Source organism: Chiloscyllium punctatum, chromosome 1 (genome assembly GCF_047496795.1).
Source record: "Chiloscyllium punctatum isolate Juve2018m chromosome 1, sChiPun1.3, whole genome shotgun sequence".
Taxonomy (NCBI): domain Eukaryota; kingdom Metazoa; phylum Chordata; class Chondrichthyes; order Orectolobiformes; family Hemiscylliidae; genus Chiloscyllium; species Chiloscyllium punctatum.
Window position 1 is genome coordinate 43048073 of NC_092739.1, and position 27004 is coordinate 43075076.

Below are 27004 nucleotides of genomic sequence, written 5' to 3' on the forward strand. Positions count from 1 at the left end.
AGTCCAACTTGTCCATGCTGACCAGATATCCTAAATTAATCTAGTCCCATTTGCAAGCACTTGGCCTGTATCCCTCTAAACCTTTCATATCCATATACCCATCCAGGTGCCTTTTAAATGTTGTAATTGTACCAGCCTCCACTACTTCCTCTGGCAGCTCATTCCATACATGCATCACCCTTTGTGTGAAAAAGTTATCCCTTAGGTCCCTTTTAAATGTTTCCCCTCTCACCCTAAATCTATGCCCTCTAGTTCTGGACTCCCGCAACCCGGGGAAAAATCTTGTATATTACCCTATCCATGCCCATTATGATTTTATAAACCTCTATAAGGTCACCCCTCGGCCTCTGCCGCTCCAGAGAAAATAGCCCCAGCCTATTCAGCCTCTCCCTATAGCACAAATCCTCCAACCCTGGCAACATCTTTGTGAATCTTTTATGAATCCTAAATTCTGGTTTAGCAGCATTGTCTATTTCCCAAGAATGAATATTTAAAAATCTTCTCTTTTTTTTCCCTAGATTGAATCACTTTGTACACACTTGCATTAAATTTCACCTGTCATTACATTACTGTCTATATTTTCTTGCAGTTCATTAATATTCTGCTCACTATTACTACCATATTACTATACTTTGTGTCATCTGCAAACTTTGAAATGATGTCATGTATACCTAAATGCATATTACTAATACACATCTAAGAGAGCGATGGTCTCAATATCAACCCCTGTACAACATAATTGCACATTTTACCACAGTTTGAAAAACAATTCAACTGTACCTCTGATGCCAAAACTTCCATGGTAATAGATTCACTGTCTGAACTTAGCCCCCAAATTCTGAGGGTTTCTTCAAAAGGATGTGATAAAGAAGAAATCATTTAAAAATTGGGGTGCCTTTTCTAAAACTATTGGTGCCCATGTCACTTGTAAAATGAGATAAATATATTTACCAGGTGGCTCAGACTAATGACATTAACTAACCTCATGCCATTGTCAGGGATAGCTGGTTTGCTTTGTTGTTTTGCAGACTGCTAAGCTACTGCAACAATCCACAATTGATGACCTCATTGGTGGTGGTAATGGATGATGCAGCTCAGGATGTCTTTGCTCCACAGTCAAGCATCTTTATAAATTTCAGGTTTCTCCAATAATGGTCAGATGAGTCTTCTAATCTCTCTTAACAGAATAATTTCTCTTATGAGAAGTTAGAGTCACTGAATGACTTCACCAAAATGTAATTCTAGGTATAGCTCGACTGGCTGATTTTGCAACCCCACACCTATCTTTAACCTGAACAAAACAAAGTCAGCCTCAATGCTTAGGAGGTTTAAGAATGACCAGGTAAGGTTCACCAGCACTATCCAACCAAGATGGATTTACCAGCTACTACTCAAACTGCCATACCTCTTGAGTGACTTTGTCATAGCTCCTCCCTCAATATCTAAGACATGCTATTGGGTAGAACATTAAACATTTTGTGCATAAATTGAGGGACATTATATTGATTCTGTAGGCAAGGCAGATTGTTTGAGGGTCTTGTTTTACTTTTCTTGAATAAAAGAGTTGGTCATCAACAGCTACTGAAAGGTAAACAGGCAGACTCGTTCACTATTTACTAACTGGTGAAGAAAGTAGAGATATTTTAATTACATTATTTTGGGTGGAAATCAGCATGGTAAAGGTGAAACTGAAAAGTCTAAGTTATTTTTTAGTGAGATATATCTGTTCTCCCCTTGTCATTGGTAGAATTCACAACATGAATAGGTAACAGCAAGTATGACTGTCCTATGGGAATAATATACCTTAAATGTATGTTAGATTCAATTTGTATACTCCCAAACCCAATGGCTATCTAAACTATAATTTATCCTTAAAAATAAATTCATGAAACTCTTGGGTATTTCCAAAAGGCAATAAATCTCCCCTGTCTCATGTTGGGTCATGTTTCAAATTAAATAGACAAGCGAGCATCAGTCAGTGCTGTTGGTATAGTGAAAAATTCAGTGTTGAAAGCAATTTCCTCCTCCTCCACTCCCATCACTCCTTCACATAAATTAGGGCCATAACCAAAGACCAATGAAGTAGATAGTTGCTAAGTTATTTTAAAATTAACTGAGGGGGAATCTTCATGCAACCATCACTGATAACTGTTTCTCTGAGGTTCAAGTTGTCTTTGTTGGGCTTCATTTAAAGCTACTCCAATACTCAGTGAACAGTTTGACAAGAATTGTGAATCCCAATATCACACTACCTTCTAGGATCACTTTACACCCCTTTAACCTCCTAACAAATTCATTAAGAGTCTTAAAACAAGCTTAGTATTAAGTGCACTGTTCAACATACAAAAGTAATGTAGGCAACACTTGTGGCTGTAATTATTAAATAAAGGTGATCTCTAAGGTTATCAGAAACTTTGATGTAGTCACAATGGTCGGCAGATGTCACACTAATGACACAAACCTTGACTTAAGAATCGAGTCATTGTTCTCTGGAATAAAGGGTGGAATTTAATGAGTGCAATGAGCTCTCTCCCTCTCATTGGAGAACCAGCAGGCGCTTTGAATCGCTCCTGTCCAGGAAACCTGACACAAGTTGAAGGTAATCAGGCACTTCCATCAAGACGGACATTTGATTAAGGCCTCACACTTGATTAAGCCTTCAATTGAGTGGAAATCTCTCCCTGAGAACTGCCTGCCAATCAGAGGTCAGAATTCAATTGCCAGATCTGATACATCTCTGCCTGCAACAGGAAATATTCATGGATCCCTGGATAGAGGTGAGTGTGGGCAGTTGGGGTCTTGGAAGGACAGATTTCAGAACAGTTTAATTGTTTTGTTAAGAACCTCAAATATTTTCTAGTGAGATGGTCACTCTCGATCCTTGAGTTTGGTCAGAAGGCAAAAGGATGGCAGGGTTCCCACCCTACAACTCCCATTCAGACAGTGACTCATTCCTCCAAACCTGCCTTGAGGAGAATTATATCTACCCAAATAACCAATAACATGTACAAAACTGAACAAAAACACTTGCAAGCATTTATTTAAATGCACTTTCTCAAACTAATCAAACTGTTGAAACTACAGGAAATAACCAAGCAAATAGAAGGTTTTTCTCTCTAGCGTAGAGAAATATGAGTTGTGCCAAAGATGACAAAAACTTAAACTGAATTGATAAGAGTAGTCCTCGGGTGAAGGGGAAGGTTAACTATCAAAATATTCTGCAGGAACTGGGGAACGTAGATTAGGAATGGCTGTTTGAGGGTGAAATTACATCTGATACGTGGGAGACTTTTAAAGGCCAGTTGATTAGAATTCAGCATCAGCATGTTCCTGTGAAAAATGAAAGATACGGATAGAAAAATTCGGGCACCTTGGGTGACAAGAAGAATTGTGAGCTTAGTCAAAGAGAAAAAGGAAGCATTTGCAAGGTTTAGGAAAGTGAAGACAGGTAGAGGCCTCGAAGAATATAAGAAAAGCAGGAAAGAACCTAAAGATGGGATGGGGAATGTAGCGACTTTAACGAGGTCAGCCACATGGACCTCATAGAATAAGAGTTCCTTAACTGGGGATGTTAACCTGGTCCAATCAGGGAGCCCTGGCTGACGTATATAAACAGCAGTGAGAGGTTCTGTTCACTCTGAGAGCTGACTCTGAAGAAGCTGGACAAGTGTCAAGTATTCTGCATGTGTAAATAAAGGATGACTTGGTGGTGGGATACTGAACACCGTTGAGTTATTTCAAGGAGGGCTAAATGTCCTTGGGAAAAAGATTAAGAAAAATTCTAAAGAATTTTATACATTTATAAAGAACAAGAGGGTAGCTAGGGAAAGGGTAGGTCTCCTCAAAGACAAAGGAAGAAATTTATGCATGGACCCAGAGAGAGTGAGTGAGATCCTAAACGAATCTCTACAGTATGGAAGTAGGCTATTCGGTCCATCAAGCCCACACCAACCCTCTGAAGAGTATCCCACCGAGACCCACCCTATGTAATTCAACTAACCTGTATATCTTGGACTATAGGAGGAAATTCATGCAGACTCTGGGACAATGCACAAATTCCACACAGATAGTGGCCTGAGGGTACAATTGTAACTGGGTCCCTGGCGCTATCAGGCAGCAGTGCTAACCACTGAGCTACTGTGCCACCCTTTAAGGTGTTGGGTATTTTGAAAAGCATTATGGTAGGCAGGTTGCTGGGTTTTTATACAACATCTTAATTACCTCTTCAGTCATAGGAGAGGTCCCAGAGGATTGGAAACTAACTCATGTTGCTCATTTGCTTAAGAAAAGCAATAGGGATAATCCAGCAAATTACAGGCTGGTGAGCCTCATGTCAGTGATAGGGAAATTATTGGAGAAGATTCTTAGGGATAAAATTTACTCACGTTTGGAAAAAAATTGGACTTACTTGCTTGAGGGCAGCATGGCTCTACCTGGGGAAGGTCATGCCTTACAAACTTAATTGAGATCTTTGAGGAAGTGACAAAGATGATTGAGGGCAGGGTGACTGATGTTGTCTACATTGACTTTAGCAAGGCCTTTGAAAAGATCACTTAAAGCTGGCTGATATATAAAGTGATGTCACATGGGATCCACAGTGAGCTGGTATGGTGGATGCAGAACTGTCTTAGTCATAGAAGAAAAAGTCCCAGAAATAGAAGGGTGTTTTTCTAACTAGGCATCTGTGACCAGTGGTGTTCAACAGGGATAAGTGCTGGGAGCCCTGTTGTTTGTAATTTATATAAATTGTTTGGAGGTGAATGAAGGTGGGCCTGATTAGTAATTTTTCAGACAATAAAAACATTGGAGGAGCAGCAGATAGTGAGGAGGATTGCCAGAGGAAAAAGGAAGATAAATATAAGCTGGAGACTTGGATGTAGAATTGGCAGATGGAGTTTAATCTGGACAAATGCAAGGTGATGCATTTTGAAAGACCTAATGCAGGAGACAAATATACAATAAAGGCAGAATGCTCTGCAGCATCAACATACACAGTGATCTAGGCATACAGATCCTCAGTTCCCTGAAAGTGGCAACACAAGTGGAAAAGGTGGTAAAGAAGGCATATGGCATGCTTACCTTCATCAATAAGGACATAGAGGTATAAAAATTGGCAAGCCATGTTGCAACTATACAGAACTTTAATGAAGCCACATTTTGAATATTGGTCACCACACAGGATGTGAAGGCTTTGAAGAGGGAAAAGAAAAGGTTTACCAGGATGTTGCCTGATTTGGAAGGCATTAGCTATGTGGAGAGATTGGACAAACTTGGTTTGTTTTTGTTTGAACATTGGAGGATGAGGAAGTGATCTGATAGAGATTAACAAAATTATAACAGGCACAGATAGAATGGACAGTCGGAGTCTTTTTTTCCAAGTTAGAAATATCAATTACTAGGGGACATAGGTTTAAGGTAAAAGGAATAAGTTGAAAGGAAATATAAGAGGCAGGATTTTCTTCTACACAGTGGGGTGGTAAGTGCCTGGAATGCACTCCCAGAAGAGTCGGTTGATACAATAGCAACATTTTAGAGGTATCTTGACAGATTGTGAATTGTCAGGGAATAGAGGGATATGGACCACATACAGGCAAACCTTTTTTTAAGTTTAAAAAGACATCATATATCGATACAGTCTTGGTGGATCAAAGAGTCCATTGCTGTGCAGTACTATTCTTTATTCTTTACAAATTCAACCCATACAGAAGTGTTGCTGATGTAAGGAAGGGTGCATTCTTTAGAGCATGTTACTTTAGAGCAGATCACAGAGATAGAGTTTGGAGTACATTCATTTTGCTTTGCATTGGTTTGGGGAAACAACTGAAATCCATTACTTTTCTTCTCCAGGTAGCATCTCAAATTATTAAAGATTTGAGGAACCACAGCTTATGCTGTAATTTTACTGCATGGCAGGGTGAGGAAGGAGGTCTCGAGTCCAAATCAGGCAGCACATGAATTAAAACCTTTAATTTTAATGCCATTCTGAATACCTGAGCCATTTAGACAATATTCTAATCACACATTTGTTCACACACACACACACACACACACACACACACACACATATACAAAATGAGAACTGTGACAGGTTAATTTACATTTTTGAGATAGTAAAATTGAGCCAGTCCATGTGGTATACATGGATATTAAAGGACTCCTTCAGAAATGCTGTACTTCCATTCTGTCAATTCTTATATTGTGCATGCAGTTGGAGGAAGGCAAACCATGGTGCGTTTTCATAGCAGGGAGAAAGTGAGGACTGCAGATGCTGGAGATCAGAGCTGAAAATGTGTTGCTGGAAAAGCGCAGCAGGTCAGGCAGCATCCAAGGAACAGGTGAATCGACGTTTCGGGCATAAGCCCGAAGAAGGGCTTATGCCTGAAACGTCGATTCTCCTGTTCCTTGGATGCTGCCTGACCTGCTGCGCTTTTCCAGCAACACATTTTCAGCTGTGTTTTCATAGCAGTCAGTTGCTACATTTTGAAATTTAAAGCTCCTGGCAGCCACTTTGACAGCTGCTATTGACGATCTGCATATAGGGCAAGTGTGGTGTTAGGGTGTGAGGAGGGCAGGATACCAGATGGCGAGGGGGGTCATGTGCTAGCTGGGTTGGGAAAGGTGACAGGGTGAAAGGTAGCAAGGCAAGTGTTTCGGATAGGTTGGGGTCGGTTGGAAAAATTGGGTCTAGTTGTGTTGGGGGGCGGTGGGGAGGTGTGGTGGCTAGTTGGGAAGATGGATTATTGGTTTGGGTGAATGAGTGTGTGCAATCAGTATCTGGTGATGTAAGTGAGTGAGTTTTTAATAATAGTATTTATTAGTCCAAACGAGTAATTATTCCACTTACTTTGATTGGAACCATGCAAAATCTCAGATGTTTATGGCGATTTTTGGAGGGTTCCGGATGTAGAGCAATTGCCAAGAGGATAATTTCCTGAGCAATTCCTTCAGAGTCTGCCACAACAGGAATTCCAAAGTGTCTGTGTGTCCAGCTCCCATCTACACTGGCATTAAGACTATCTGGCCAGAAGAACATCTGCCCTATTGTGGGTGATACAATGCTAGCTGAGAAAGTCAGCTATGAGGACACAAAGAGAGACCAAAGAGATGGAGAGAAGTTAACAGCAACAAGGAGGCAGATGAAATATAATGTGTGAGGTTGTTCACTCTGGTAAGAATAGAAAAGCAGAACCTTTTTTTTAAAGATATGAATGTTTTAAAAGCTATTGATAAGGGAGACCTGTCTTTATGTAGGTAAAGCAAGCAATTAGGAAAGTGAGTTTGCTTTTATCCCAAAAAGATTGGAGTAAAGGAACAAGAAGGAGGAAATCTTCAATTCACACAACATTCTGACTTGGAATTATATTGTCTTTCATTTATTATCACTGGATTGAAACACTAGAACACCCTCCCTAACCTCATTGTAGTTGTAACAATATCACTTGGACTACAGTAATTCAAGAAGATTACCCCCTTGCCACTTTCACCAGGTCAATAAATCATGAGTTTGCCTGCAATGACCATGCAATGGAAAACAGCAGATGGAGTCTGAAGTCAGCAGTGAAGGACCTCAGGTCCCTTGATTCCCACGACAGCACTAATAAAACCAGTAGGACCTTGTCCATGTTACAGTTGAAGGTCACACACTAGCCAGCAGATGCTCCATGGAGATGCCCACTACTACTATATTGCAAATTATCAGTTCCAAACTCTGTAGGATGCCTGGAGTCAATTTACAGCAGACCTCTTCAACACTCATTGGCTGGAGGTATTCTGGCAGACTTACCATTACAGCAAGCATCTCATTGCATATATTGATCAATGTTTTCTGCAGTCTGTCCCAAGGAGGTCCTCATCCAAATCCTCTGCAGCAAAATTACTATGAGATTCAGCCCTCTAGAAAGTCTAAAGATGGAACTTATGCAGCCCATTTTGTCTTGTGACTCATCACTTGCAGATTCTGATTCTAAACTAGCCTGTAAGTATATGCCCTGCCAGAACCTGAAATGGAAGCTGCAAGTATTCGGTTGGATGAGGTCATTTTTTTTCAGGTTATCTTCCTTCACTTTCCTCTCCTCTGCTCCTGGAGGGTCTTAGCACCTTGTAGTTCCACATTATCTGAAAGAACTATAACGTAGCGGATGAAATCAGAGTTTTCATGGTCACTCCATGTGTAATCTCTGCTTCACAACACCTTTCATGATATGGAATTATCAGTTAATGTTAGAGATTTTTCTAGTGTTGTAAGTATGGTATATTGAGCAGTGGTGCAATTGAGATGGAGGTACAATTGTATCCAGTGAGAGATGTGGGCTGGATTTTATGAGGCACATTTTCCCCTTGAGCAAAACTTTGTCAGTCAACCCACTACCTGAAACCTACTACAGAGATGTCACATTGGGAGCAGTTTAAATTGTTTCACAGTGGAAAGTAGACCTGCCCAAGAGAGTTCCCCACCAGTCTCCTTAGTACCAGCTGGTGACAGGTTTCTTCCAACAGGGTGTTGTACCTGATGTAATAATACTTATGTACTCTCCCATAACATAAAACTCAGCATGGATATCATGGTGTTGATGAATCCAACAGATATTTATTACATTTAAACATTATTTACAAACACTATCTCCTGTGGCAGAAAACTACCTGTGTTAATATTAAGCTGTTAGATTACAACAGAGGACGATACTTCAAGTAATATGAGGTAAGATGGAGTATGTGATCTTTGTATCCTCAGGACACATACTATGATACAGTGATGATAACATGAACATGTCTCTTAAAGGAATACTGATATACTGATTATGAGACAAGACACAACATCAGCAGCATTAGGGGCATGCTGTAAATATAGACAGCCCCTGAAGAAGTAATGAAAACTGTCCTGAAACATAAGTATGGAATTTAGGACAGGTCTGGCTGACACATCCCAGTGAGGGAGGGGGTGGATGGGCAGGGGGAGAGCATTAAAGCTGCTCTACGATCTTATGGGAGCAGGGGGTTAATAGGCACAAAACCCCACAAGAGTTATTTACCATCTACCCCACACCCTACCCACTGCCAGCTCCACAAAAAATCCTCACAGTAAAAGCTGTTGAGTTATTGTCTTGCCTCTGCTTTCTCTTGCTCTACATAAAGTAGTGTTGGTGGTAGAAGGAGGCTCTTAACCCATTACTAATTCATCACTCAAGGGTTACTGGCCGAAGGGTGCCTGAGAAGGCTGCTTAACATTTACTCCACCCACCATACTGTGGGAGACAGATCAGGAGTACACTGAATAGCAACAGGAGGCCACTTACTTGATTCTGAACACAATTCAATCCTACCATCTTTAAATATTTCTACAGGGAGCTGTAAAATCCAGCTGATAGTGGAATGGAGCTTCCACTCATCTTGGCCAGTCAAGTGGAGCAGGAATCTTCATCTGCCATTGTCAGTCATCATTTTCTGGATACTGACAGCTCTCGGTACCTGTTCCCATCCTCTTCTCATGGTCAGTCTGCCAGGCTTCTTTCCCCACCATTCTCTATTCTCCTTACCTGCCAGTAATAGGACCTTCACTCTTAATTCCTGAAATAGCACATTCAGAACAGCATGGGTAATTCTGGGTGTCCCTCCTCCCTTCCTTCAATATGGCTTTGAGGGGCCAGAACCATTACCAACAGCTGCCATGTTGACAGTGCACTGCAACTTCCTTCTTATTGTAGGAAGAGGAGTCATATTGGACTCAAAACGTTCACTCTGTTTTTCACCTTACAGATGCTGCCAGACCTGCTAAGTTCTTTTATTAATCTTTTTATAGGAACTGCACCTTAAGAAGGCGCTGCCTGGCACACAAACTTTCCACTGAATTGCTACTTGACCAGAATTTGTACAGCATCCTTGTACTTCAATGGAGCTTTGAAGATATGCCTTACATGCCACAGTCATGAAAACAAGGTGGGTAGATTAACCTTCTGTTTTACCCATCCTGTTCCTAATAGATGAGGGCAAGTTATAAACTGTGGTTCATACAAGTACTTCTTTTATCGGGGTCCTGTGCCGATGAACTGAGTATAAAGTGAACGCATGAAACTAAAGGTATATACTGAATCTCAATCAGTCCATTTATTTATCATTAGCATCTGTGTTTGGGAATCATTGTGTATATAAAGAAGTAATATTAAAGAGAGGATGGAATGTTTTAACAATTGTTAATATGTACTCCACTTCAGTACTCCAATGCACTGTGTATGATTGCAACTGAGGTTTCCAATCTGTGTTATCGGGGAAAATGCTTAACTAGGTTAGTCTACTCCCCAAAGAGGGGGATATTTTAAAAAGTCACTCAAATAACACCCAGTTAAACAGGAAAATGCATACAGTTTGAGAGTAGATGAACCTAAAATGGGAAAGTAGACACAAGTTATGGTTTTAAAAAATACAAATATTCACGTTCACAATGTAAACTGTAGGGGGAATTTTCATGCAGCAATTATGTTTGACCTCAATTTCTCCCCACCCAGCAATCCAAGATAACAATACAAATTAACTCAGAGGAGACCATTAAATAAAATTACCGCTCTTCTTGTGACTTAAGCAAAGCTTCAGGTTGGTTTTGAGCTTCAGTTTTCAGGTTTGCCAGCTGTTCTTCCATCTAAACCCAAATAATATATTTCAAGGTGTTATTCTTGAAAGTCTAATTCCACGAACAAACAGAAAATAATGTTTCTCTAAGATAACAATCTTTGTAAATGTAGAAATATAATGTTTTATACAAAGTTGGAATATTACTGATTATCAAATCCCTTCTGTAACTGTCCTTGTTCATCTATCACTCCATAATTGTGATTTTGTTTATATTCTGCTCTCTCTCTCTGGCTCTTGGACTTTCTTTCTGCTATCTCTATTTTGATTCCTTGTCCATTTTTTTGTCCTTGTTCTTCTGTTTTCATAGATTTGTCTCTCTCTCTAAGCTTCTACTTCATCTTAATCCTTTACAATTTCTCTAACCTGCATTTTTAAAATAAATGTATGATTTACTCACGTTAAAAATTGTATTTATCAAGGTGTTAAAATAGATGCTAGGGAAGACATCACTCTGTGCTCTTTGTATATCAGCAATACTTCCAAATTCAATATCTGATGTGCATGCACTGAAACGCAATCATGTAGAAATGTACATCCTGGACTGTCATAATCAGATGACCCTGACCAAGAGATGGACACGCAATGAAGGTAGCCATTTCATAGATACTTCAGTGTAGACCAGACTGCTGTCTCGTGAGCATAGAACATGGTGTCAAAAATGTACTGAAGAGTACTGAAGAGCTTTACAAAGGTAGACCTACTATCAGGAATATTCACAGCTATGAAAGTTGCAGCTGAAAGAAACTGGAAAAGGACAAAGAATGAGGTCACAGCTAAAACGCTGGATAAGGCACAATGGCTGAAACTTCCCTCCTGACTCCAGTGAAAATGAAAGGTGAAACAAAGAAATACTGGCAGTTGTTCCACATGCCATGGCTAAATTACAAAATAGTGACAGGTTTGTTTAACAAGGCAGAGCAGCTGAGAGCAGCGACACATTTATCACTGACTGTTTGTTTCAAAATGTACTCCATGCTAAATTTCCCTGAAAAACACAAGAAACAAACTGCAGAAATTTTGAACATCTTGAAAGCACACTTTTACTTTGAATCCTAAGTGAGCATAATTTATGAATGGCACATGTTCAATATTAAAGTCCAGGTGGAAGAACAGTCCATTGAGCAGTATGTGACTTAAAACCCAACTAACAGATTTTGTGACTTTGCAAAACTAAAAGACAATCTAAGTAAAGAAGGATTATGTTAGAGTCATAATATCATGGAATCCCTACAGCGTGGAAGCACGGCCATTCAGCCCATCAAGTCGTCAGGGCGGCATGGTGGCTCAGTGGATAGCATTGCTGCCTTACAGCGCCAGGGACCCGGGTTCAATTCCCACCTTGAGCGACTGTCTGTGTGGAGTTTGCACATTCACCCCGTGTCTGCATGGGTTTCCTCTCACAATCCAAAGATGTGCAGGGTAAGTGAACTGGTCATGCTAAATTGCCCATAGTGTTAGGTATGTAGGGGTAGTCAGGGGTAAATATAGGGGAATAGGTCTGGGTGGGTTGCTCTTCGGAGGGTTAGTGTGGACTTGTTGAGCTGAAAGGCCTGTTTCTATATTGTAGGAAATCTAATCTAATCTAAAAGGTCAACACTGACTCTCCAAAGAGTATCTCCCAGACCCACCCCCTACCCTATTCCCTGTAGCCCTGTATTTCCCATGGCTACACTACCTTGCCTGCACATCACTAGACACTATGGGCAACTTAGCATTGCCAATTCACCTAACCTGCACATTATTAGATTATGGGAGGAAGAAAACTCACGCAGACACAAGGAGAATGTGCAAACTCCACATAGACAATCACCCGAGGTTGGATTGAAACCAGGGTCCCTGACGCTGAGGCAGCAGCGCTAACCACAGAGCCATCATGACCTATTAGTCATAAGAAATCCCATAGTGAGGTCACGTTTCGTGAGAGAGGAGAAACTAACTCTCAGGAAAACAGCTGACACACCCAGAAGTACTGGGATTATAAGCTAGCAACTAGAGCATGTTCATGCTAAAACAGACTAGACCTGTGTACACAGACAGTCCAGGCCCAAAGGGCTGAACAATCAGGGGGAAACAGCAGGAAGTAATACAGTGGAGGGTATCCACAAAGTGAAGGTGAGGGGAATGCAGTATTCTGACTGTAAGAAGTGGAATTACTTTGCAAACAACTTTAGAGCTGGAAGGAGCAAAAATAGCTGTTGGAGAGATAGACGCTGAAGATACTGATTAATCACTTTATACCATATCACTGGCTGGATAGATAGGTTGTAAATTGTTTATGGCTGTTGGAATGATGACTACATCAACAGTGTCAGACACTGACACGACATACAATATCAGTACTTACACAAACTTGTGCAAAGCATATTAAATCCAAAAATGAAGCCCTTGAAATAAGGTTGAGGCTTTGTGATGGCACCATACATGTGCTGAGAGGACAGATTACAAGTCTCTTTCAATGGCATGAACAAAGCTCTGAAGTTCCAGATCCCAGTAATCAAGTAAATGCCACTCTCTCACCCAAAATAAGTCAAAAGTTTGGATTGGTTATCTTCACTTGCCAAATCAAAGATGTAAAGTTTCGCAGCACACTAAACTATTAACAGTGTAACAGATCCTGGAGGAATACAAAGATGTATTTACAGGGTCAGGATGTCTTCTGGAGAATATCATTCAAAGTAGATAAGAATGTAAGACCAATTCAGCTGCTCTCACTTCCAGTCGACATTAGATGATGTGGAGGTGCAGTAAATGGACTGAGGTGGACAAGGTCAGAAGTCACACGACACCAGATTATAGTCCAAAAGATTTATTTGAAATCACAAGCTATTGGAGTGCTGCTCCTTTATCATTGAAGTGAACAGAAACACACAGACACAGAATTTATAGGCAGAAATATCAAAAGATTGTACATATGGTGAGAGTGGGGTGTCAACCAGCTGAATAACAAGTGTTTGCAGGTGATCAAGAGTGTCAGACAGTGTGGGTAAAATGTCAACAGCTGAATAACAAGTGAAAGGATAACCAATAATCTGATTAATTGAGGCAGAGAGATAATTACAAAAAATTAAAAATAAGATGGTCGTGGAGACAAACCAAATGTTGGAGTGACATGATAGACATAAGAGTCACATGGTGATGGTCTCACCAAAGCAATAAATAATCCAAAACAGTTCAAGCTAATTAAGGTAGAGAGATCATAATAAGTTATCAAGATGATGGGATCAAAACAGAAGTGAGGAAGATTTTACAAATACGGAACATGTGGTGGGGTTACATGTGAAGCAACATGAATCCAAGAGAAAATTGGAGAAATTGGTGAGATGATTGTTGTCATTGATGACATGTTGAAGGCTGCAAAGAACATGGTGTACTTTCTCCTCTCCGGGATGTTGGAGGGTATTCTATCGATCATGTCCTGTGTATGTCTTCTGAGGAGGTCGTTGCAGTTTTTCCACTGCAACAGTACCAGCAGTAACCAAGCCTCCTCAAGTACCACATTTGAAACCAATACCACCACATGGAAATCCATTGTCAACTTGTCTGACCATACCCTTCAACCAGGCGAAACAGAAGTTCTCAGCCGAGGGCTCAATTTCTGCCGCATGACAAAAATGGACCCCATTGGTGTCACAGCAGACACAGGAATTCATCAGGCGAATGAGGCTCTGGGAATTCTTCCACAAACCCCAACATGTAGGCAGCGAGCCCAATTCATCTGCTCACCCTCAACCACAACAAACAGCTCTTCATCCAGACACATGGAACAGCCATGGGGTCCAAATGTGCATCCCGATACGCCAAAATGTCCATGCACAAGTTCGAGCAATTCTTCTTTGCTGCACAGGACTTCCAACCAATGTGATACACTAGATACATGGACATTTTCTTCCTTTGGATGCATGGTGAGGAATCACTGAAACGGCTGTATAATGATATCAACAAGTTTCATCCCACCATTAGACTTATCATGGACTACCCTTCAGAATCAGTCTCAATCTTGGACACCCACATCCCCATCATGGACGGACACCTCAGTACCTCACTCTACCGCAAGCTCATGGATAACCTCATGGTGCTGCACTTCTCTAACTTTCACCCTAAACATGTTAAAGAAGCCATCCCCTATGGACAAGCCCTATATATACACAGGATCTGCTCAGACAAGGAGGAATATGATGGCCACCTGAAGATGCTGAAAGTTGCCCCTCATAAGAACAGGATAGAATGCTCAACTCATTGATCACAATGCCAAATGGAAAAACTGCAACGACCTCCTCAGAAGACATACACAGGACATGATCAATAGAATACCCTCCAACATCCCGGAGAGGAGAAAGTACACCATGTTCTTTGCAGCCTTCAACATGTCATCAATGACAACAATCATCTCACCAAGGTCATCCCTACATCTCCAATTCACGCCTTTAGACAACCGCCAAATTTTAAACAGACTGTTGATCATTGCCTTCAGGAAAACACAACCACACAACCCTGCCATGACAATCTCTGCAAGACAGGTTAGATCATCGACCACGTACATGGCACATACTCACGTGATTCGACCAATGTTGTCCACCTCATATGCTGCAGACAAGAATGCCCCAAGACATGGTATATTGGCAAGACCATGCAGACGCAACAACAACAGATGAATGGACACTGCGCAACAATCGCCAGATGGGAATATTCCCTCCCATTCGGGGAACACTTCAGCAACCAAGAACATTCAGCCTCCGACCTTTGGTTAAATGTCCTCCAAGGCAGCCTTCAAGATACACAACAACACAGAATCGCTGAGCAGAAACTGATAACCAAGTTCCATACTCATGAAGATGGCCTCAACCTTGATCTTGGGTTCATGTCACGCTACATGTAACCCCACCACATTGTTCTCTATTTGTAAAAGTATCCTCACTGTTCTGTTCTGATACCATCATCTTGATAACTTGTTATGATCTCTCTACCTTAATTAGCTTGTACTGTTTTGGATTACGTGTTACTTTGATTAGCCCCTAGTCATGCGACTCATACCTATCATGTAATTCTAACCATTTGGTTTGTCTCCATCACCATCTTCTTTTTAATTTTTTGTAATTATCTCTCTGCCTCAATTAGTTGGATCATAGGACATTCCTTCACTTGTTATTCAAGCTGTTGACACTTTACTCATACTGTCTGACACTTCTGATCACCTGCAGAGACTTGTTATTGAGTGTGTTAACACATTTGTACGAACTTTTAATTCTCTGCCTGTAAATTCTGAACCTGTGTGCTTCTCTTCATTTCACCTGATGAAGGAGCAGTGCTCTGAAAGCTTGTGATTTCAAATAAACCTGCTGGACGATAACCTAGTGTGCCATAAGATAAGACAGAAGAGCTGGAAAAGAAGGGAATAATTAAGGAAGTGACAATTTCTGCAGAATGAATTATCATCATGGTAGCAGTGATATAACCTTGAAAGCTGAGAATATGCATTGACTTAAGGAAACTAAATAAAGATCTGAGAACAATGTCCACTACCTATTATTAGAGTTTGACTTTTTTTTAAAAATTCCCAAGTCAACAATGCTTGGTCTTTCAGTGAACTTGCCAATTTCCAAATACTGGTAAGGTTTGCAGTATTAACTCATGCTTACTTTGGATTGAGATCATTTAAAGTAATTTTACCTGGGATTCTTAAAGCCAGTATATGCAGGTTATTTCCATTTCACCAACTTTAGCCGAATTTAAAGCTCATGATTAAAAAACAAGAGGAGAAAAGTCAATGCTAACTCTCTTTTGTGGACATTATTGGCTAGATCCATGTGGATTATATATTTTTAATTGCCCTTGGGAAGATTATTACCAGCTGCCTTTGTGAACTGTTCCAATCCATATAGTGTAGGTATACCCACAGCATTATTAAAGAGGGAGATCCAAGATTATGGCCCAGTATTAGTCTTGTCCATGTGAGAATGGTAGATAACTTAAGGCGAACTTGCAAGTGGTGTTCTCATACATCTTCTACCCTTGTTCTTCTAGATCACAGATCGTGGATTTGGAAGAACTGACCAAAAGCACCTTGGTCAGTTCCTGCAGTGCTTCCTGTATACGGTGTTCACTGCTATCACTGCAGTGGAGGAGGGAGAAAATATTTAAGTTGATAGATGGGATGCCTATCCATTGGGTTGCTTATTGCTAGGTAGTGTCAAGTTTCTTAAATGCTGTTGGAGCTGCATATATCTAGACAAGTGGATATTATACAACTATACTCGAAGAATGAGGGAGGATCTTATGGAAATATATAAAATTATGAAGGGAATAGATGAGATAGAAGCAGGGAGGTTGTTTCCACTGGCGGGGGAAACTAGAACTAGAGGGCATTGCCTCAAAATTAGAGACAGCAGATTCAGGACTGAACTGAGGAGGAACATCTTCACCTAAAGGGTTGTGAGTCTGTGGAATTTCCTGCCCAGTGAAGTAGTTGAGACTTCCTCATTGAATGTTTTTAAAGCTAAGATAGATAATGTTTGAACAGTAAAGGAATTAAGGGTTATGGTGAGAGGGTGGGTAAGTGGAGCTGAGGTCACAAAAAGATCAGCCATGATCTTATTGAAAGGCAAAGCGGGCTTGAAGGGCCAGATGGCCCACTCCTACTCCTGTTTCTTATGTTTCATGTGTTTGGTGCACAGGCCTTGGAAATCATGAACTGAATTACTCACATTGAATTTCCAGCCTCTGGTCTGCCTTTGCAGTGGTATTATTTATATGATGGGTGTCATTTCTGGTCAACTGTATAATCGCACCCAACCACCCCCACCAACTCTCCCCACTCCCCAACCCCTTCCCCGGCCTCCCAAGAAAGGATTTTGATAGAAAGAAATTTAGGAGTGGTTATGTCATTGAATGACAAGGGGAAATGATAACATGCTTTGATGTGGGAGATGGTCATTGCCTGGCACCACGTCGGGTAACTTACATACCCAGTTCCACATATTTAATGTGCTACTGCCAAGCAAGTGCAGCCCACCTTATCCAGAAATCCACATTTAAATCCCTTCAACAAGATGTGATGGAATCTATTGGGAGGTCATGTTGTGGCTGTACAGGACATTGGTTAGACCACTTTTGGAATATTGCGTGCAATTCTGGTCTCCTTCCTACCAGAAAGATGTTGTGAAACTTGAAAGGGTTCAGAAAAGATTTACAAAGATGTTGCCAGGGTTGGAGGATTTGAGCTATAGGGAGAGGCTGAACAGGCTAGGGCTGTTTTCCCTGGAGCGTTGGAGGCTGAGGGGTGACCTTATAGAGAGGCATGGATAGGATAAATAGACATAGGATAAATAGATAAATATTTATTGGGTGTGAAGCACAAGAAAGATTTAAGGGCACTAGGGTGACTCAGCAACTTAGTGTATATGTGGAATGGTTAGAAATGTTTTTCACAGCTGGAGGAGTGAGCTATGGAGGTATTCAAAAGCAAGGATTAAAATTTTAAAATTGAGGAACCACCATAAGTCAGCAAACACAGCAACATGACTGCCTGGGCTAGAATGTATTTATTTCCAGGTTGGATTGCCTTCCAGTCACTTGTGCAGTGGATCTGAAGCTGCAATATAAAATGGTACATATAGAAGAAAAATATTCCCTGCAGAGAACACTGAGGCCACCTGCAGTGGGAGGTGGAGCCATGTCTGGAAAAATAATCGGGACACAAGCCAAGGAATTCAAGTTAGGACAAAGCCTAGCTGAGGCCTGGAAACTGTCAGTCAACCACTGGTAAAATGACAAAACCGTAAAAATAAGTCAGATCCTAGTCAGTACCTGATAACGCCCCAACTGTTAACATTTAATTATTCCTCGCCAAAGATACATTAATAGTCATGTAGTTGACAGGGAGCAACTGGAAATCAACATTAAGATATAGAAGAGCAGACATAAGTGTATGCATACCGCCTCTTGTTAAAATAAGCCTGTATAAATGAATAGAACCATATCTAAATTGTGCACAGATATTAATATGATGACTACGTGGCAATGTGCCATTCAGGTCTGGAGTGTGACAAACTCAATACATGGAATGCACTGAAGTAAATGATGTCAGCTGAGTCTGCTGTAGGAAACTATATTTATCTGGTATTACATCTGTCTCAGTGACCTGAGGCAGGGATCATAAAAAGTCAGCTAAGATGCCTAGACCCACTAAACATGCTGCCAGAGACAGCATGCAAAACATTAGAATATTATTTGAACAGAAAATACAAGGACAGCTTCTACTGTGTCAGAATCAAGGCTAATTAGATTAGATTAGATTACTTACAGTGTGGAAACAGGCCCTTCAGCCCAACAAGTCCACACCGCCCCGCCGAAGCGTAACCCACCCATACCCCTACATCTACATCTACCCCTTACCTAACACTACGGGCAATTTAGCATGGCCCATTCACCTGACCTGCACATCTTTGGACTGTGGGAGGAAACCGGAGCACCCGGAGGAAACCCACGCAGACATGGGGAGAACATGCAAACTCCACACAGAGAGTCGCCTGAGGCGGGAATTGAACCCGGGTCTCTGGCGCTGTGAGGCAGCAGTGCTAACCACTGTGCCACCGTGCCGCCCACAATATTACATTAGTTAAAACAATAACAAAGGTAATTAATTCAGAAGATTACTGACTTTAAACTTGATAACTTATAGCAAACAACAGTTTCCTAGCAAAATGATCAGATGTGAAACCTATTTCCTTAACAGTTGATAAATTATCCCCTCCTTATTTGGAATTGGTTCTTGCATAATTCTTCAGAGATGATAATACTGACTGCAAACTTAATACTAGTTTGTTATCTCGTGTTTCACTTGGACAACTTTCAGTCAATATATAGGATGGTTTCCACAACTTGCATTTATATGAAATCTAAAGCATTTCACATAGATACACGAAAAACATGAACATCAAATAAGAGAATGCAGGATATTTATTGGGTGCGAAGCACAAGAAAGATTTAAGGGCACTAGGGTGACTCAGCAACTTAGGGTACATGTGGCGTGGTTAGAAATGTTTTCCACAGCTGACAATATCCTCAAAGGTCCTGCTAATCCTGTTAATCAGGCAACGGGAAAGCAAAGGGATGATATTTCTGACAGAAGTAGGCTCAGAAGTGTTTGAGGTGCTCATGAATTTGCTCATCCCTGCTAAGTGCAAAGACATGTTTCTTTTTGGCATGATGTGGAGGTGCCGGTGTTGGACTGGTGTGTACAAAGTTAAAAATCACACAACACCAGGCGATACGCCAACAGGTTTATTTGAAAGCACTAGCTTTCGGAGCGCTGCTTCTTCATCAGGTACTCCACAAACCACAGTCTGGTGTTGTGTGATTTTTAACTTTCTTTTTGGCGTTTTGTGTAAACTTGAACAGTGCAACAGTCCCAAACCATTGGAGATTGCAGAAAATTATCAGAATAAAAACAAGAAATTAGTTACCCAATGAGGATATTGAAGACTTTATTGTAACTTTGAAGATATTCATACATTGTTATTTTGGAGAATTTTGAGAGGCAACATTGCAGAACAGATCTGTGTGTGGTGATAAAAAGTGAAAGCATTCACAGTGCATTGCTGTCATTGCCAAAGTTAATTATTGACATGGCCTGTCAAACAGCCTTGTCACTGGACATAGCAGTACATGATTTGAGAGAAGTCAGAGTTGACCACCACCTGTTTATATGTTGAAGTAAACTAGCTGCAGCTCACTGTGCAAAAGGCCCCAATGTTGGGTGTTATTACTAGCAGAGGTACAAAAACGTTGTAATATCAATCTGTGGACTAATATTGGGCACAGAATTGCCTGTTTGTAAAGACAGAGTGCAACAGCTGCAACAAAAACGGTCATCCTGCCAAGGTATGCTGAACAAATGTAAACACAGAAAATGCTGGAAATGGAGGAAACAGCAATCACTGCACATGGTATTGAACAGTGTCAGGTCAATGAAGGATCAGATGAGATCCATGCGAACCAAAGTACAAAGATATTGAGTGTAAATTCACAGGACGCTGTAGTCCATGTAGTGTTTTTGGATAGAGATCTGATAAACATGGGGTCAACAAGGATGCATGTGATTTCTGAATCACTGTACCACAAAAAAGCTGAGTCGACATCAATTGGAGAAATCGTGCACAGAATTCAGAAGTTATGGAAGAGAGAAGATTATGAAGCATGTTGGTTTCAGTCACAATATAAAAGGTAATATACAAAACTGCTCACCAGTGTGGCATTGGGGGATAAAAACAGCCTCGTAAGGAAAAAGACTAACAGCATTTAGTTGAAAAAGGCCTTTTTGCACAGAAATGAAATTCACAATGCAAGATGACATGATAACCAAGTGAATCGTCGCCGATGTTAGTGAACATCAAATCAATGAAGGATATAGGACCAATGTACAAGTTCAAATGCATCAGTAATTATTGTGGAAAAGGATATGGAAGATATAGACTGTAGAGAAATAGATGCTGACATCTTGCAAAATGTCCAGATTACAGAGGAATAAGTGCTGGATGTCTTGAAACGGTTAAAAGTGGATAATTCCCCAGGACCTGATCAGGTGTACCCGAAAACTCTGTGGGAAGCAAGAGAAGTGATTGCTGGGCCTCTTGCTGAGATATTTGTATCATCGATAGTCACAGGTGAGGTGCCGGAAGACTGGAGGTTGGCTAAGGGGGTGCCACTGTTTAAGAAGGGCGGTAAAGACAAGCCAGGGAACTATAGATCGGTGAGCCTGACCTCGGTGGTGGGCAAGTTGTTGGAGGGAATCCTGAGGGACAGGATGTACATGTACTTGGAAAGGCAAGGACTGATTCGAGATAGTCAACATGGCTTTTTGCGTGGGAAATCATGTCTCACAAACTTGATTGAGTTTTTTGAAGAAGTAACAAAGAAGATTGATGAGGGCAGAGCAGTAGATGTCATCTATATGGACTTCAGTAAGGCGTTCGACAAGGTTCCCCTTGGGAGACTGATTAGCAAGGTTAGATCTCATGGAATACAGGGAGAACTAGTCATTTGGATATAAAACTGGCTCAAAGGTAAAAGACAGAGGGTGGTGGTGGAGGGTTGTTTTTCAGACTGGAGGCCTGTGACCAGTGGAGTGCCACAAGGATCGGTGCTGGGTCCTCGACTTTTTGTCATTTACATAAATGATTTGGATGCGAGCATAAGAGGTACAGTTAGTAAGTTTGCAGATGACACCAAAATTGGCAGGGTAGTGGACAGTGAAGAGGGTTACCTCAGATTACAACAGGACCTGGACCAGATGGGCCAATGGGCTGAGAAGTGGCAAATGGAGTTTAATTCAGATAAATGCGAGGTGCTGCATTTTGGGAAAGCAAATCTTAGCAGGACTTATACACTTAATGGTAAGGTCCTAGGGAGTGTTGCTGAACAAAGAGACCGTGGAGTACAGGTTCATAGCTCCTTGAAAGTGGAGCCACAGGTAGATAGGATAGTGAAGGCGGCATTTGGTATGCTTTCCTTTATTGGTCAGAGTATTGAGTATAGGAGTTGGGAGGTCATGTTGCGGCTGTACAGGACATTGTTTAGGCCACTGTTGGAATATTGCGTGCAATTCTGGTCTCCTTCCTATTGGAAAGATGTTGTGAAACTTGAAAGGGTTCAGAAAAGATTTACAAGGATGTTGCCAGGGTTGGAGGATCTGAGCTACAGGGAGAGGCTGAACAGACTGGGGCTGTTTTCCCTGGAGCGTTAGAGGCTGAGGGGTGATCTTATAGAGGTTTATAAAATTATGAGGGGCGTGGATAGGATAAATAGACAAAGTCTTTTCCCTGGGGTCGGGGAGTCCAGAACTGGAGGGCATAGGCTTAGGGTGAGAGGGGAAAGATATAAAAGAGACCGAAGGGACAACTTTTTCATGCAGAGGGTGGTACGTGTATGGAATGAGCTGCCAGAGGATGAGGTGGAGGCTGGTACAATTGCAACATTTAAGAGGCATTTGGATGGGTATGTGAATAGGAAGGGTTTGGAGGGATACGGGCCAGGTGCAGGCAGGTGGGATTAGATTGGATTGGGATATCTGGTTGGCATGGACGGGTTGGACTGAAGGGTCTGTTTCCATGCTGTACATCTCTATGACTCTAATTGTGAGACCAGATTATTGCAGGCCTTGTCCATGGCCTTATGCCCTGAGGGAGAATGTAGCACAAAAACTGAAAGACTTGACACTGAGAACACAATCACTTAAGTCAAACAGAGTAACTGAGATAACTGGCAGGTGGTGGTGCAAGATATGTGGGAATTATCAAGCAGCCATAAATCAGGCACTAGAACATAATTCACTTGATACTTTGTAAATGTCATGCAATGTCATCAGGAGGCCAGATTTTTTTCAAAATTAGAATCAGCAAATACTTATCTGCAACTTAAGTTAGATGGTGAGTTAAAAGCCCTATTTAACTATTAATATACACATTTGGTCTATTTCAGTTTCATAGACTACCATTTGGTGTTTTCTCTGTCCCTGGAATTTTCCAATAGATAATGAACTTAATTCTGCAAGGAATTCAGGGTGTGGTATGTTATTTAAATACCCTACTTATTTCAGCTCCAAACAGGCAGGCCCATAATGTCAGGTCAAATAACATGCTCCAAAGTCCAAAGCATGGAATCTGAGTGAAGGCACACAAATGTGAAATGGTTCAAAACTCTGCAATGTACTCGGAATACAGAATAGATATCCTACCAAGTGCAAGGTTAAAATAATAAGAATTGCACCACACTCCCTGAGCTCAGATTTATTTCAGAGGGGCTAAGTGAATTACTATGGTAAATACACATACCAAAGTTATTGTATCCATTCAATTAACTCCAGAGGAAGGCTATTCTGGGGAACTGGACAAGGCAGTGTGGCAAAACATTTCAGCTGAGTATACGTTGCTCCAATGACTGACGGTAGTGAAGAAGACATTTGGTAAACTTGCATTTCTTGGTCAGTGCATTCAGTCTAGGAATTGGGAGGTCATGTACAGGACATTGGTTGGGCCACTGTTGAAGTACTGCATTCAGTTCTGGTTTCCCTGCGACAGGAAGGATGTTGTAAAACTTGAAAGGATGAAGTAAAGATTTACAAGGATGTGGCAAGAGTCGGAGGGTCTGAGCTGTAGGGAGAGGCTGAATAGGCTGGGGCTATTTTCCCTGGAGAGTTGGAGGCTGAGGGGTGACTTTTCGGAGTTTGTGGAACATAAGGGGCATGAATAGGATGAATAGTCAAGGTTTTTTTTCACAGGGTAGGTGGTGTCCAAAATTAGAGGGCGTAGGTTTAGGGTGAGAGGGGAAAGATTTAAAAGGGACCTAAGGGGCAACATTTTTCAAGCAGAGGGTGATGCGTGTATGGAATGAGCTGCCAGAGGAAGTGATGGAGGCTGGTACAGTTACAACATTTAAATGGCATCTGGATTGGTACATGAATATGAAGGGTTTAGATTAGATTAGATTAGGTTCTCTACCGTATGGAAGCAGGCCATTTGGCTCAACAAGTCCACACCAACCCTCCGTACCCCATCCAAACCCTCCCCCTTACCCTATATTTACCCCTGACTAGTGCACAAAACACTATGGGCAATTTAACATGACCAGTTCACCTAACCTGCACATATTCGGATTGTGGGAGGAAACCGGAGCACCCGGAGGAAACCCATGCAGACACCGGGAGAATGTGCAAACTGCACACAGACAGTTGCCTGAGGCGGGAATCGAACGTGGGTCCCTGGCAGCAGTGCTAACCACTGAGCCACTGTACCGCCCAAGACGAATTTGGGCCAAATACTGGCAAATGAAACTAGATTAATTTAGGATACAGGTACCCCCGCTTTTCAAACATTCGCTTTACATAATTTTCCTTTTATGAAAGAACTACATTAGTACATGTTTTTGTGAATGCAAAGAGGATTTTCGCTTTGACAAGAAATGACGATCCTTTTTCTCATATAAATTTTGCACCTATGCTTTATGCCATTTTCAGCTCATGAAAGGTTTCCTGGGAACACTGTACTTTGGGATAGCAGGGGCTACCTGTCCAGTAAGCTGAGCAACTACTTGATGGCTCTGCACATGCCAACATGTTGACCTCAAGTTCCAGAAAATACTCCTGTGCGTGCACTGTGGGAGTCAGCACAGTAGTGGGAAAATCACAGGGAACATAGTAAATAAAAAGTTACTGTGTCTTGGCTAAGGCAACAAGAATAGAAATATTGAATTCCTACTGTACAGATAGAGCCCATTCGGCCTGTTAATTGTGCAACAATTGTCTGAAGAGATCCCATCCAGACCAAGCCCCCAACCCTATTCCTGTAACCCAATACTTAGCATAGCTAATCCACTTAGCCTGCACATCCCTGGACACTATGAGCAATTTAACTTGCCAAATCCCCTACCTGCATATCTTTGGACTGTGGGAAGAAATCTGAGCATCTGGAGGAGGCACAGTGACAGTGATTCAGCAGTTAGCATTGCTGCCTCACACTGCCAGGGATCCAGGTTCGATTGCAGCCTCCAGCAATTGTCTGTATGGAGTTTGCACATTCTCCCCATGGGTTTCCTCCGGGTGCTCCGGTTTCCTCCCACTGTCCAAAGATGTGCAGGTCAGGTGGATTGACAATGGGAAATGCAGGGTTACAGGAATAGGGGTAGGGAGGTGGGACTGAGTGGAATTGTCTTCATGTGGTTGGATTTAATAACACCTTCCAGGGCTTCTGCCAAGCGCCCACTTGTTCTGGACATTTCCAAAAGCTTTCCTGAGTCCTAACCCTGCCCTTTGTTGCACCTATCCATTCCCAGGGCTGTTCCTGAGCCTTAACTTCACGATGGGCCGAATGGATGGCTTCTGCATTGTAAGGATTCTATAAAACCCACGCAGACACAGGGAGAATTTACAAACTCCAAGTTAACCAAGGCTGGAATCGAACCCGGTCCATGGCACTCTGAGGCAGCAATGCTAACCACTGAACCACCAATAAAGCCACAACATTCCACAACTTTGACCAAACAAGCTTTTCTATACAAAGTTAAAATAGTAAAAGAATATTCTATATACATACATACCTTCTGCTATACCTTCTTGAATGACCATGTTGTAAATATGGGCAACAGTGGTCAAACACCCCACAGAGTGCATTGAGTTGCAAATGCCGTCAAGACAGATCCCAAGGATTTCTTAGCAACTTTTCCTAGAGTGGGTCTGTGACACTATGGATGATCAAATGTCTTTAAAACTTTATAAGGCATTACAATTGTCCATTTTTTAAGGATGTAATCTTGGAATGTCCTTGGAAGCAGATCTATTAAGGACTGCCTCAACAACTTCACAAGTCCTTACAGTTCAGTTTCTCCCCACTAAGATGGTGTTCCATTGGATTCCCAAGACAGCCCTCAAGTATGTAGCCAAGGACATAATTCCAACTGTTTTACAGACTGCCAGCACTTAATTTGACTAGATTAGATTACTAGATTAGATTACTTACAGTGTGGAAACAGGCCCTTCGGCCCAACAAGTCCACACCGACCCGCCGAAGCGCACCCACCCATACCCCTTCCCCTACATTTAACACTATGGGCAATTTAGCATGGCCAATTCACCAAACCTGCACATTTTTGGACTGTGGGAGGAAACCGGAGCACCCGGAGGAAACCCACGCAGACACAGGGAGAATGTGCAAACTCCACACAGTCAGTCGCCTGAGGCGGGAATTGAACCCGGGTCTCTGGCGCTGTGAGGCAGCAGTGCTAACCACTGTGCCACTGTGCCGCCCACGGGTTTTGTCCAATCCCCAATCATTTTCAGTTGCAAGCAATTCTGCTTCTGTCCCCCCCCCCAACCCAGTTCTCAGATGCACGGATTTAATAACACCTTCCAGGGCTTCTGCCAAGCACCCACTTGTTCTGGACATTTCCAAAAGCTTTCCTGAGTCCTAATCCTGCCCTTTAGTTGCACCTATCCATTCCCAGGGCTGTTCCTGAGCATTAACTTCACAAAGCCTGCTACAGTAGCATCTCTTCAGCATGGAGCATCTACCCCTGCTCCTAAATCTAATTGACCACCAAAAGTAGCAACCTTCTGCTTTGACTGACTTTGATCAACTGACTAAACACCAGTTGTTCAGTGACCGTTGAATGGTTTTGAGCGATCTCTCGATGACAAAGCTATTAAAAACTAACCAACCTTGTTTCTGAGCAACATAGAATGTAACAATGAACTTTGAATGTCCTGTTCGCTGAATGTTAGAATATTCAGGAAGTTGCTGACCTACACAGCACATTGGATAAAAAATGGATTTACCAAAAGTACGTTGGGAGATGGTAGAATGCTTATATTTTACAGTGTGTCTAAAGAAGGAAT

At 41.7% G+C, this 27004-nt stretch overlaps 1 protein-coding gene across 8 annotated transcripts in view; it reads right to left on the reverse strand.

The window, feature by feature from the left end:
- The window catches only part of LOC140455186 (coiled-coil domain-containing protein 158-like), a 170074-nt gene that overhangs the window by 91423 nt on the left and 51647 nt on the right, over positions 1–27004 (reverse strand). For all 8 annotated transcript variants that reach the window (XR_011952850.1, XM_072550158.1, XM_072550361.1 and 5 more), the window contains one exon: positions 10554–10630. Coding sequence is in view for 7 of the 8 variants with exons in the window: in XM_072550158.1 (XP_072406259.1) it covers positions 10554–10630 (77 nt within the window). In the remaining variant the exon portion in view is untranslated. The remainder of the gene's footprint in view (positions 1–10553; positions 10631–27004) is intronic.